At 42.5% G+C, this 13,654-nt stretch overlaps 1 protein-coding gene across 1 annotated transcript; it reads left to right on the plus strand.

Annotated features, from left to right (window-relative positions):
* The first annotated feature begins 10 nt into the window (after window positions 1-10).
* On the plus strand, window positions 11-13,247 carry LOC141049887 (vomeronasal type-2 receptor 26-like). Its single transcript, XM_073546727.1, has 4 exons — window positions 11-277; window positions 1,553-1,780; window positions 4,034-4,157; window positions 12,343-13,247. Exons 1-4 carry the CDS (start codon window positions 11-13, stop codon window positions 13,245-13,247), a joined length of 1,524 nt encoding a protein of 507 aa, XP_073402828.1.
* The last annotated feature ends 407 nt before the right edge of the window (window positions 13,248-13,654 follow it).

Consider the following 13,654-nt stretch of genomic DNA (forward strand, 5'->3'; position numbering starts at 1 on the left):
GTATACGAGGATGCTGTTCGCACCGCAGGGAGACAAAGTTACCTTCCAGAGGGCCATGAAATGGATCCTGGCCTCTCACAAAAGGTACACCGCAGCTTATCTGGAAAACATCGTGATGTTCAGTCCGGATTGGGGATGTCGTCTGCAGAAGGTCCAGGTGGTACTGGATGCACTGAGGAAGGCAGGGTTTACCATAAATCCAATCAAGTACATGCAGGGAACAAGAGAGGCAAAATACTTGGGCTACATTATTGCAAGATGTCAAATAGAGCTGCAAGTAAATAAGGTGAAGGCAATCCAAAGTTGGGCATTTCGGGAAATAGTGGGATACTATTAGTGATTTATCCCGAATTTCGCCTTAATAGCCACCACTGACTGATCTTTTTAAGGGCACAAAGTCGTTGATGGCAAAATGGTCCTATGAAGCGGAGATGGTGTTCTAGGAGTTGTAGCTTGCCCTGTGTAAATAGCCGATCTTGATCACACCTAGTTTGTGGTCCAGATGGAGACCTCTGTTTGGGAGCTGTGTTGTCCCAGGAAATAGATGGAGACAAACATCCAGTCCTATAAGTGGGAATCTCTCCTCCTGTGAAAAGAACTATTTCATCATAGAGAGAGAGAGTGCTTAGCCATCAAATGGTCAATTGACATGTTGATCTACCACCTGATAGGCTGGAAGTTTAGGCTAGTGTGAGATCATGTCCCCCTGAGATGGATGAGGGAAAAGGAGGGGAAGAATGAAAGGGTGACTAGGTGGCTTCTAGCGCTCCAGGACTTTAGTTTTCATGTGGAGCACAGACCTGAGAAACTACATGGTAATGCAGATACCCTGTCCAGACTTCCCTGTTTAGTGAGTGAAGGTGCCAAACCCCTTGGCTTTGGGCAGAGGGTGGGGAATATGTGACAAATTCCCTGGCCAGGTGCTGGAGGGGAGAAATTTTTCACTGAGGCTATTAGCTTCCGTGATTTGAAACCCAGAAGTTTGCTCAAGCACATTATGAATTGTGAGGGGCTTGGTTTTTGTGGACAGCCATAGAGCAGCTGGGAGGTTGTTCATCTTATCTCCACCCCTGGGTGTGTTCTGGGATTTAAGTAGTTATCCTTCTGTGGCATTTAGTGCTTGGTAGGCCAGGAGATAGGGACTCCAGGACTTTGTGTCCTCATAAGGAAGACTGAACCATTGTGTGTTATGTTTCCTGTGTGTGCTGTATCTTATGTTTTGCTTTTCCTTAGGCAAGAAAGGCCTTGTTTATTTTTGCTAATTCTGCACTGGTTTATGCAGCCCCCCTAATAAACCAGTGAGAGTCTTATAGACATAGTGTTCTTTTGTTTACCTGTGCGTGCAGCCAAGTGAGCCGATCTCCCACAATACAGGACACTGCATAAAAGAGATGTCATAATACCATTAAAAATCCAAAATTCTTTCTACTGCTTTTATGGGAAAGGAATAACGGAAGATTTTTTTAAAAAAAGTAATAAGCGATTATATAATTTTAATACAGTATACTACTTAATGTTCAAGTTGGAATTATGTTTTATTTCTTTACTATAGATCTTGCACTATATGAAAAAGGTAAGAGTCCCTTTAAGTGATGAGAGAGAACTATTTTTTGATGAAAATGGAGATCCGCCTGCAGCCTACGACATTGCTAATTGGCAACTAAGTTCAAGCAATGCCATACGTCATGTCAAAGTTGGCAGTTATGACACCTCACCTTTTGTTGAGCAACTTTTTGCCATTAACTCAAGTCTCCTGCTTTGGGCAACTGAGGACAGTAAGGTATGATGTGCAATATCTTTAACATTTATCTTTTGCTGACTTCAAATGAAGTTTGATGGTTTTTCATTTTTTGTATTGATATCATGGATTTTTTTTTCCTGCAATGCACCAAAAATAGTCCAGAAAATGGTGACAGCCTACAACATCTCTTTTAGTGTTTTGTTATGTTTGCCTGCTCATGGAATTAATGAGTTGCCTCAAAGCTCTGACAAAATCCTACTGTTACATATATACTGTATAGAAAAGTATTCATACAAACTTTTCCACATTTTATCAAGTAACACCCACTAACTTAAATGTATTTTATTGGTATTTTATTTAATAAACCAGCACAAAGTAGCAAGCATTTGTGACATGTAAAGGAAGTGATTTATTGCTTTCAAAATTATTTTAAATTTTGATTTGAAAATTGTAAGGTACATTTGTATTCAGTCTCCAGCAGTCTGATAGCCCTAAATAAAATCCTGAGTGACCAATTGCCTCCAAAAGTCTCATAATTACCAAATTGAGTCCATCTGTGTATAGTTTATTCTCAGTATAAGTACAGCTGTTCTGTGAAGACCTCAGAGGTTTGTGTGAGAACATTAGGGATCAAACAGCATCATGAAAACCAAGGAGCCCACCAGACAGGTCAGGGATAAAGTTGCGGAGAAGTGAAAAGCAGGGTTAGGTTATAAAAAAAATAGCCTAAGCTGTGAATATCTCATGGAACACTGTTCAATCTATTGTACAAAAGTGAAAGGAGTATGAAATAACTGCACACCTATCAAGATATGGTGGTCGACCTAAATTCCAAGCAAGGAGAGCACTAACTAGAGAAACAGCCAAGAGGCCCATGGTCACTGAATGAGCTGCAGAGATCCACAGCTCAGGTGGGAAAGTCTGTCCACAGCACAACTAATAGTCATATACTCCACAAATCTGGCCTTTATGGAAGATCAGAAAAAATAAAGACATTTTTGAAAGCAAACCATAAGTCCATTTTTCAGTACACAAAAAGTCATGTAGGGATCACAGAGAGTATGTGGAAGAAAATGCTGTAGTCAAATAAGAGCAAAGTAGCATTTTTGGGGCAAAAGCTACATCTGGTGGAAAACTAACATTGCACATTACCGTGAAAACACCATCCCCACCGTCACACATGGTGGCAGTATCACGCTATGGGGAGAATTATCTTCAGCTAAGACAGGCAAGCTGCTCAGAGTTGATTTGAAGATGAATGGAGCTAAATACAAGGCAATCCTGTAGGAAAACCTGTTAGAGGCAGCAAAAGACTGGAGACGGGTGCGAAAGTTCACCATCCAGCAGGACACTGACACTAAACATCCTGCCAGAGCTACAATGGAAGGTTTAGAGCAAATTACATTCATGTGTGGGAAAGACCCAGTCTAGACCTAAATCCCATAGAGAATCTGCAGCAAGACTTTAAAATTACTGTTCACAGACATCTCCATCCAATCTCACTAAGCGAGAGCGAGTGTGCAAAGAAAAATGGGCAAAAATGTCACCTCTTGATGTGCAAAGCTAGTAGAGACAGACCCCCAAAGCTGGTAGAGACATACTTCAAAAGACTGCAGCAGTAATTTCATAAAAACAAAATATTCACTCAGGAGTAGAGTTGAGCGACTTTGGTCGGATAAGGTTTCATGAAACAAAATTTGTTTCAGATGAAACTGGTCCGACTAGGGCAAAAAAAAGTCGGAGTTTCGTCCGAAACCCGACCCCAATGCAAGTCAATGGGGAATAAAAGTCGGCATTGAGTGGATGAAGGTCATCAATGAATGTCATCCGCTCAATGCCGACTTTTATTTCCCATTGGCTTGCATTGGGGTCGGGTTTCGGACGAAACTCCAACTTTTTTTGCCCTAGTCGGACCAGTTTCATCTGGAACAAATTTTGTTTCATGAAACCCGATCAGACTAAAGTCACCCAACTCTACTGAGGAGGGTTGACTAAAAATGCACTTCACAATTTTCAGACTTATATTTTTTAAAATACTTAGAAAACCAAGTATTGTTTCCTTTATACTTCACAACTATGTGCTACTTGGTATTGGTATCACAAAAAATCCCAATGAAAAAAACAAACATTTAAATCTGTGAATATGTCGTGAAAAGCTGTGGAAAAGACCACATGTATGTATATATATATATATATGTACAGTATACTATATATATATAATATATATACTGTACATTCATGCACACATTTTGTAATCCAATTCCATCATGACTGGGATATCTATCTTTGCAGGTACCTTTGTCTATTTGTACAGAAAGTTGTCCTCCAGGATTTTGGAAAGCCTCTATTACCGGACAACCTGTCTGCTGCTTTCAGTGTGTTCCCTGTCCACAAGGAGAAATATCCAATCACACAGGTATTTTCTCTAATTTCAGCTGTTGACCAGGATGTACAATAAATACGTTAAAATCTGAAGCAAAATTGGTGTTCCTGCAATTACAGCCAGTGTGTAAGCTTGGTTCTGAGTTATTCAGAAAAGGTCATCACATAGTTCACATAGGGTTACTGCTGTTAGGATTTTGTACTCTAAGGCTGTGTTCACACATTGCGTTATTTTTCGTGTTTTTACCAAATAAAACACTTAAAAAACATTTAAAAGAAGCTTCCCATTCATTTTAATGAATTCCGCTCTTTCTGTGCCTATTGATGCGTTTTTTTCCACAAAAAAAACGCAGCATGCTCATTAATTTCCAGGAAAATTCCGCAATTTTAGCTATTTTCTATGTGACTGGGGACGCGGGGAAAAAAAACGTATAAAAAACATGCAGAAAATGCGTGGAAAAAAACGCGCATTTTCTGGGAAGGAGTCCAGTTTTCAGGCAGAAATTTGCTGCATACGTGTGCACATAGCCTAAAGCTCCCCATACACATTAGATTGCTGTCGGATGAACGATGCTTTGGCCAATCTTTCAGCCAACAGCCATCTCGTCTGTATCTCCCATACACAGGAACACTCGTCTAGCTGAGCACTCCTGTGTTCTCTACGCGACGGTTGTTGGTTGACTTGTTCACATTGGCAGGTGCAGCTAACATTATTGTAAATTATGTATGGGCCTTAAAAAGCACTCTATATTACCTTTGTGGAACTCATAGGTGAAAGGACATTTAAATAGGGAAGAGTGAACCCAAAGTGTTAAGTTCGGGGTAACTGTTCATACGTTGACCAGTAAGAACGACTAGGGACGCTACACCTCCCTAACTGCTTACTGTGCAAATGCAACAGGGACAGAGGCAAAAGGCATTCGAGCACTTGTCCTACCACCACTGAGGATTGCACTGTTTTTCTGTCCAGCTTGCCTACTCCTCCTACTCTGCCTCCACCGTCTCCTCATCTGGTAACAGTAAGACCTGCACCACCAACTTCAGCACAGCCAGGGGGAAAAGAGAGTAGACTGCTTTGGAACTTGTCTGTTAGGGGGACAAATCCGACAATGCGCAGAAGCTGTCTAAGTGGAAGAAACATCAGACAGATGAGTGATTGGTGCCAGTAAACCTTCTGCCCAGCATAATGATGTGTAATAACAGGCGAAATCTCGTCGCAGCTTTGGGCCTAGCCAGTTTGAAGCACATTCCTTGCCTGGCTCATGTGCTGAGTTTGGTGGTGCAGAGTTCCTTAAAAATTACCCACATATCTCAGAGCTGCTGCTGAAAGTGCGGGCAGTATGTATGCGCTTTCGGCGTTCTGACCTCAGTGCTCTCCTGTCTCTGCTGCAGTGAAACTTCTGCCTTCCTGCTCAATGCCTCATTTGTGACATACCAATAAGGTGAAACTCCAGCTGATATATGCTGGAGAGACTGTGCAGACAGCAGCAAGCAATAGTGGAGTTTCAGCTGCAGCACCCCTGGATGAGTCTCTCTGCGGAACAACTCCACTTCTCCACTAATGAGTGGACCTCTATGTGGGACATATGTGCTGTATTCCATTGCTTCAAATACTCCACCAACATGGCCAGCACTGATGACACCATCATGAGCGTTACTATACCACTTCTATGCCTGATGAAAAACCACTTCTGGCGATGATGGATGAGGTGTTAGCACAGGATCTTCCTGTGGTATAGTAATTCTGATGGAGCAGGAGGAACAGTGGCCACTCACAAAATTATCAGGCCTTTCATCCACACATGGCTCGGAGGGTGGCTAACTGTACCAACAGCGGCCAGGTGCGCAACTGTCCAAATGGGACGGACAGTTTTGGAGGATGACGAGGAGGTGGAACCATGTTCACAGCAAGGTGGCACTCAAATCAGCTCAAGGGCAACACTGGAGCGTAGCTGTGAGGATACAGAAGACCAAGATGATACACCTCCCACCAAAGACAGATTGTCATTGCCTCTGAGCAGCCCAGCACACATGAGCCAATACATGTGTGGTGCCCCTGGTGGTCCAGTCACCACAGAATTACTGCACCTCAGCCACAGGTGTGGTACTCCGTTTTTGGGTAAGGAGGGGGCACTACCTAGGACCCACACACTAGCACCTAACACTAGACCTCTCCAGCCCAGGGAGGAGCTGGGCAGAGGGTGTGGGTGGAGAGGGGGAGGAGTTAGAGTCAGTGACAGTTGGGACAGAGAGGACAGTTGGTGGAAGGGACTGGAAGAGTGAGGAGTTGGTCCCAGGACTAGAGAGCAGAGAAGAGTGACGTGGGAGTCAGAGAGCAGCTCCAGGGGCCAGGAAAGTGAAGAATCCACCCGTGGCACCCAAATCCATGCCGACCGTAGTCTGGTGGAGGGACCAGGTCACAGTGGGGGACTGGCCCCAGACTAGTGGAGAGACTGTAGGACTCGGCTAGCTAACCGGAGGCTGTAGTATCTGTATGTGTGACTGCCAAATCCACACACATTTGCTGAAAAGGCAGCCATATAGGTTCAAGGGGACCAAGAGTACGTCGCCTGACAGGATCCGAGGCTGCTGGCTTGGGAAACTGTGTGTGAGGCGCTGGGCAGGAGAGGAGGGAGCCAGCACTGAGAGACGACCAGGGATGGAACATAAGAAGGGGGTCCTGGTAAATTGTACCTCAAATTAGAGCTGGCTGGACCACCAACCCAGAGGACACAGCACCCCAGCTGGTGACTGTAACCTGAAAGACCGTGAGTAAAAGTGTGAAGACTGCACCCTGCTGTGTCCTCCAATTATTTTACTGCATCATCTACCCTGCACTATAACCCTGACCATCATTAACTACCTTATCACTGCCTTTGGGCCTAGCTCTATCCATGGAGAGCTTTTAAATCTCTGCTGCGTCACCAACCGCCCCAGTGGATCTGAATTAGAGCTTCGGCCATCTTCTTATTGCCGAACACCACGGGTGGCGTCACAAACTTTCCCCTATAACTTTTCCCTTCTTCATTTCATTGCATGTCCAGGGCCATGGACTGGGTCATTGCTGCCGTGACAACCCCTTGGAGAACCTTCCTGCCCGGTACCGAGTACCCCCTGCCCTAGCGGGCGTCGCACATGTTGCTGTGCCTGCGCAATGACCGCTGAGTTGCCTGTATTGATACTGGTGCTGATTACTGGGTAGTCACCCTGCTGGATCCCCGCTACAAGGACAATGTACCATCATTACTTTCATTGCTGGAGAGAGATCACAAAATGTTGGAATACAAGTGCACGCTGGTAGAGGCACTACTGACGCATTCCCACCTGACAGCAGGGGCTCAGTGAATGAACTAGGCAGAGGAGGAGGAAGTTGTAAATGCAGATGGGGCACCACCACCACTTCGGAAAGCAGGATTAGCAGGGCCGAAATGTGGCAACACTTTCTCAGCACGCCACAACATTCGGCTTCACCATCTGATATGGTCGGTATTAGCAGGATGTAGAATTACAATAAAATTGTTGAAGTGTACATGTCCACATGTCTGTCTCCATGAACTATCTGATGGGTCTACCCTATTTAACATCTGAGTCTCCACATTGGACACATGGCCTGAGTTTGACTTGTATGCCTTTGAGATTCTGGCTTTCCCAGCGGCAAGTATACTGTCAGCAGGGGGTGTGATAGCAGACAGGTACATCTGTAGTGACCAGAAAAACCATTACTAATATATGATTGCATTTGTGTCAACGGTTTTCTGTTTTGCCTTAGGAGGAGGTAAATTACTTATTATGCTGCCCTCTCCTGCCTTGTTTTGGTATTACAACTTGTAGTACTATGTTGCCCTCTTCTGCCTTTACAACTTGTTTTTCTGATTGGAAAATAAGTGGCAGTTGGAGGTGGTGTGGGAGACTGAAAACGTTTGTCACGTGCGGTCTTGGTGGTGTGAGGAGGCAGGAAATTGAGGCTCCTCGTCTAGGACAAGCAGGTAATGCAAAGCACCTTTTTTTTTGGAGTGCCCCTCATTTACAGCAACAGAGTGCTGAGACAAGTGAAGGAGCTGCAGATTATCCAGATACTCCGATCTGATTAAGGTCAGCTAATCCTCCCCCTGTACGCAGCACAGTGAGTTATATGAAAAGTCACTGCCATCCTCCCAAGGCCGGGACCGAGAAAAAGCTTTGAATAACACAATGTTTAAGGAAAATTGTATCTGTTATCCATGACTGTTTTATGGAAAAACATAAGAATTGTTTCAAGCCTTCAGTAAAATTCATCTTTCAAGTTTGCATGGGACCCTCGGTGTATGCTTCTTTCCTCCGCGGCCTCATACCTAGCAGGCATCAACATAACCCTCAGTCTCATATATCGGTAAACTCCACCTTTTAAAATTGCCACCTAACCTAGGGATTGTAAGAGACAACGGAGTCACCGTGACTGAACCACCCTCCGAGGTACTAGGCCTGCATTCCAAAAGGCGGTGTGACACATCCGCCTGTCCAAAGCAAACGTGCAGAAGCTAACTTTCATTAAAATGAATCGGACGTGGATCACACAGGACTTGTCCATACCTTTGGTTGACTAGATAACTATACCAGCCGCACCCAGCTATTTTTGAATTCTATTTGCCATTCATTTAATTTTGGGTCCTGCTCCAATAAAAAGCAAAACAACAATGTTGGCAATCTCCTTCTCCTCCTCTTTCACCTACATGTCCATGTACTCCACCTCCATTTGGACCTCCGCCTTCTTTTTCTAGATTTTTATTTAGTTTTTAATTAGACTCAGTAGATTTATTAGCTAGGTCTTATTTCTTTTTTCATATTCTTATATGCATGGGATGGTGTCTGAGACCTGCATGGCTTTCCCTGGGTATTTGACCAGTATGTGAACTAGCATTGCTTTTTCCACCTGTTCATTTGTTTGAGGCACAAGCCTTTTTTGAACATGCATGCACAATTGATATAAATTCATTATTTTTAGAGCAAGCTATTGATTAGTCAGGTCTTAGCCTCTTTTTTTCATATTCTTAAGAGATAAGAGATACCTAATAAATCACATATAGACATTGAATATACATTAATTGTTATTTATTATTCATTGGGAGAAAAAGAGCCATGCTGCTAAGTTATGCTATTGAATATTTGTGATTGCTATATCATCTATACCTTGCATGTACATATATGCTCATATCTACTTGCCCACATTGTTTTCATTGGTGTTTTTTAACAGTTTTTATTATGCACTTGGTTTTCTTGGCACTGTAGGAACAATAAAAGTCGTTTTGCACAGTGATATTCAGCTGTGAGTGCGCTTCATCCTGTGCTTCTTTTTCTTGTTTCTTTCTTGGCACTTTCGGCACTGTGCTTCACCCAGCCATCATTTACAGTTGTGGCCAAAAGTATTGACACCCCTGCAATTCTGTCAGATGATACTCAGTTTCTTCCTGAAAATGATTGCAAACACAAATTCTTTGGTATTATTATCTTCATTTAATTTGTCTTAAATGAAAAAACACAAAAAGAATTGTCCTAAAGCCAAATTGGATATAATTCCACACCAAACATAAAAAAAGAGGGTGGACAAAAGTATTGGCACTGTTCGAAAAATCATGTGATGCTTCTCTAATTTGTGTAATTAACAGCACCTGTAACTTACCTGTGGCACCTAACAGGTGTTGGTAATTACTAAATCACACTTGCAGCCAGTTGACAGGGTTTAAAGTTGACTCAACCTCTGTCCTGTGTCCTTGTGTGTACCACATTGAGCATGGAGAAAAGAAAGAAGACCAAAGAACTGTCTGAGGACTTGAGAAACCAAATTGTGAAGAAGCATGAGCAATCTCAAGGCTACAAGTCCATCTCCAAAGACCTGAATGTTCCTGAGTCTACCGTGCGCAGTGTCATCAAGAAGTTTAAAGCCCATGGCACTGTGGCTAACCTCCCTAGATGTGGACGGAAAAGAAAAATTGACAAGAGATTTCAACGTAAGATTGTGCGGATGTCGGATAAAGAACCTCGACTAACATTCAAACAAGTTCAAGCTGCCCTGCAGTCCGAGGGTACAACAGTGTCAACCCGTACTATCCGTCGGCGTCTGAATGAAAAAGGACTGTATGGTAGGAGACCCAGGAAGACCCCACTTCTTACCCTGAGACATAAAAAAGCCAGGCTGCAGTTTCCCAAAACTTACCTGAAAAAGCCTAAAACGTTTTGGAAGAATGTTCTCTGGTCAGATGAGACAAAAGTAGAGCTTTTTGGGCAAAGGCATCAACATAGAGTTTACAGGAGAAAAAAAGAGGCATTCAAAGAAAAGAACACGGTCCCTACAGTCAAACATGGCGGAGGTTCCCTGATGTTTTGGGGTTGCTTTGCTGCCTCTGGCACTGGACTGCTTGACCGTGTACATGGCATTATGAAGTCAGAAGACTACCAACAAATTTTGCAGCATAATGTAGTGCCCAGTGTGAGAAAGCTGGGTCTCCCTCAGAGGTCATGGGTCTTCCAGCAGGACAATGACCCAAAACACACTTCAAAAAGCACTACAAAATGGTTTGAGAGCAATCACTGGAGACTTCAAAGGTGGCCAGAAATGAGTCCAGACCGGAATCCCATAGAACACCTGTGGAGAGATCTAAAAATGGCAGTTTGGAGAAGGCACCCTTCAAATATCAGGGACCTGGAGCAGTTTGCCATAGAAGAATGGTCTAAAATTCCAGCAGAGCATTGTAAGAAACTCATTGATGGTTACCGGAAGTGGTTGGTCACAGTTATTTTGGCTAAAGGTTGTGCAACCAAGTATTAGGCTGAGGGTGCCAATACTTTTGTCTGGCCCATTTTTGGAGTTTTGTGTGAAATGATCAATGTTTTGCTTTTTGCTTCATTCTCTTTTGTGTTTTTTCATTTAAGACAAATTAAATGAAGATAATAATACCAAAGAATTTGTGTTTGCAATCATTTTCAGGAAGAAACTGAGTATTATCTGACAGAATTGCAGGGGTGTCAATACTTTTGGCCACAACTGTATGTGCTACATGTTGTGGTGCCCACCTATACATACATACCTTGTTTGTTCGACTCAGTAGATATAAATTTAGAAACCTTTGATGTTTCATGTTGTCTATATACAAAACATAGGATAAAAACAATGAGCAAATACCCTGCAGTAAGTAAATACGTAAATAATAATAATACATATAAATAATATACGGGACTTAGTCGACACTATTTTGATCAAAAAGCGTAAAAGCAATTCCACCATGACAAGGTGCACTCACTCATGATGGTCTTTGACGTTAGTATTTCATCTCACTAGGCATGTTAGCTCCTTCTACTTTGTACAAACAGGGTTGCGCCTCCCTCCGTTTTGGGGCTGCGTATTTTGTCTATTTAGCTTTTAAGTGTGAAACAGTTGGGTCTAGGTCTGGCTCTACCACCATCTGCGTTGAGGCCTGATGGCACATTATGAGGATTTGTCTGTTAATTGCAACAGTGTGAACGTACACCTACACACTGCACTTGTACCAACATGTGCTGTATGCTGTCTGATGTTTTCTGTTTTGCTTTATTTTATGCATAGAAAACCATATTCACAAATTTCCCTAAGGAATGACTACTGTCAGCTAAAAGGATCAGAGTCCTCAGTCAGGATTTGATAGGTCATGACGTCATCCTGTAGCTCATAGGAAATCATAAACTAAGTTTTATAAACATTAAACGATCAATTAATTTACATAGGGGACTTAGTCCTTATAACTATCATCACTGTACTGTGCGTGCTAGTGGTACATTGCTTGAGAAAAATACTTTTAATTTGCATGCAAAAGAGAGGAATGCAGAGCACCTTTGCCGTGATCAAGAGTTCGGTGCAACATTGGGGGCGTTGTCTTTCCTTTGGTGGTTGCTGCCTGCTTATGATTGACCAGCGTCATACAGGAAGAAGAAGTACACACCCCTAGTGCAATCTATCTGATAACACCCACTTAGACTTAACAAAAGTTAACTCATGAGGTGTCCAATACTTTGATAATATTTTTGCAACCAAGAGACAAAGTAAAAAAACAAACTTTTTTTTCCCGCTCCACAGCCACTATTACACTGTGTCTAGTTCAATATGAAAATTTGGTGAAAGGTCTTTTTCAACTAAATAACTAAATTTGTGAAAATGTATAAGTGGACTCATCTGTAGTGGTTAATAGGTTTATACTTCTTCTCAATTTCAGATTCTAATGGTTGTCTCAAATGTCCATGGAATGAATGGCCAAATCTCCAGAAAACCAGATGCCTTCAAAAACACATAGACTTCCTTTCCTATGACGATCCACTGGGTGCAACATTAGCTGGCACCTCAATCTTTTCCTCTTTCATTCCTAACCTCATGCTAAGGCTTTTTATCCATCGTAAAACAACTCCAATAGTAAAAGCCAACAACTACATCCTAAGTTGTTTTCTTCTCCTGTCCTTGTCTTTTTGCTTCCTGAGCTCTTTGGTTTTTATTGGCTATCCTCAGACTGAGAAATGTCAACTACGTCAAGCTGCTTTTGGACTGGTCTTCACCATCTGTGTTTCATGTATTTTGGCTAAAACTATCATGGTTATGTTTGCCTTCATGGCCACAAGACCTGGCAGCATTATGAGTAGATGGACTCATCCTCGAGTTTCCTACACAATCATTTTTAGTTGTACCTTGCTACAATTTATCTTATGTATCTCATGGTTGTCCTTAGCTCCACCATTTCCACAGTATAACATAGAAAGCCAACCCATATTAATCATCATTGAATGTAATGAAGGTTCACCCATTGCCTTCTGGACTATGTTGGGTTACCTCTTCCTTCTGGCATTGACCAGTTTTATAGTGGCCTTCCTGGCTCGAAAACTTCCTGACAGCTTCAATGAAGCCCAATTTATTACATTCAGCATGTTAGCCTTTCTCAGTGTCTGGATTTCATATATTCCAGCCTCCCTCAGTGCTCAGGGCAAGTATAAGGTGGCCATGGAGATCTTTGCCATCTTATCATCCAGTTGGGCTTTAGTGGTCTGCATGTTCTTTCCGAAGTGCTTCATTATACTGTTCTGGCCTGATATGAACTCTAAAGGATATCTCCTGAGAAGAGACAGAGACTGATCTGCTGAGCAATAATAATAATAATAATAATGATAATAATAATTGATAAATGCTTAAATGGGTTGTCTCATAAGGATCTCTGTGAGTTTAAAGGCATATAGACTTCACAGAGACACCCTCAGCAAGGCAGAAATGGATAGCTGCTCTGCAGCATCTCTCCAGTTTTAGTGTCCTTGAGCCATCTATGCATTACTGAATTTTCAATATTCAATACTCTATTACTCTATTTTTCATGTGGTGTCCACTGCCAGAAGAGATGTTGGCCAAGGAAGTCTTCTACTGGAAGATCAGTTGATATTAATTCTCGAGAACTGATTGTCATGGGCACAGATAAAAAAAAAAGTTATCAGCTTTTATGTCTAGAGGAAGCTACTGTATAACACACTTTTTTGTTGCAGCAACCACTG

The sequence above is a fragment of the Dendrobates tinctorius genome, unplaced genomic scaffold, assembly GCF_039654945.1.
Source record: "Dendrobates tinctorius isolate UK_male_01 unplaced genomic scaffold, ASM3965494v1 ptg000151l, whole genome shotgun sequence".
NCBI classification, from domain to species: domain Eukaryota; kingdom Metazoa; phylum Chordata; class Amphibia; order Anura; family Dendrobatidae; genus Dendrobates; species Dendrobates tinctorius.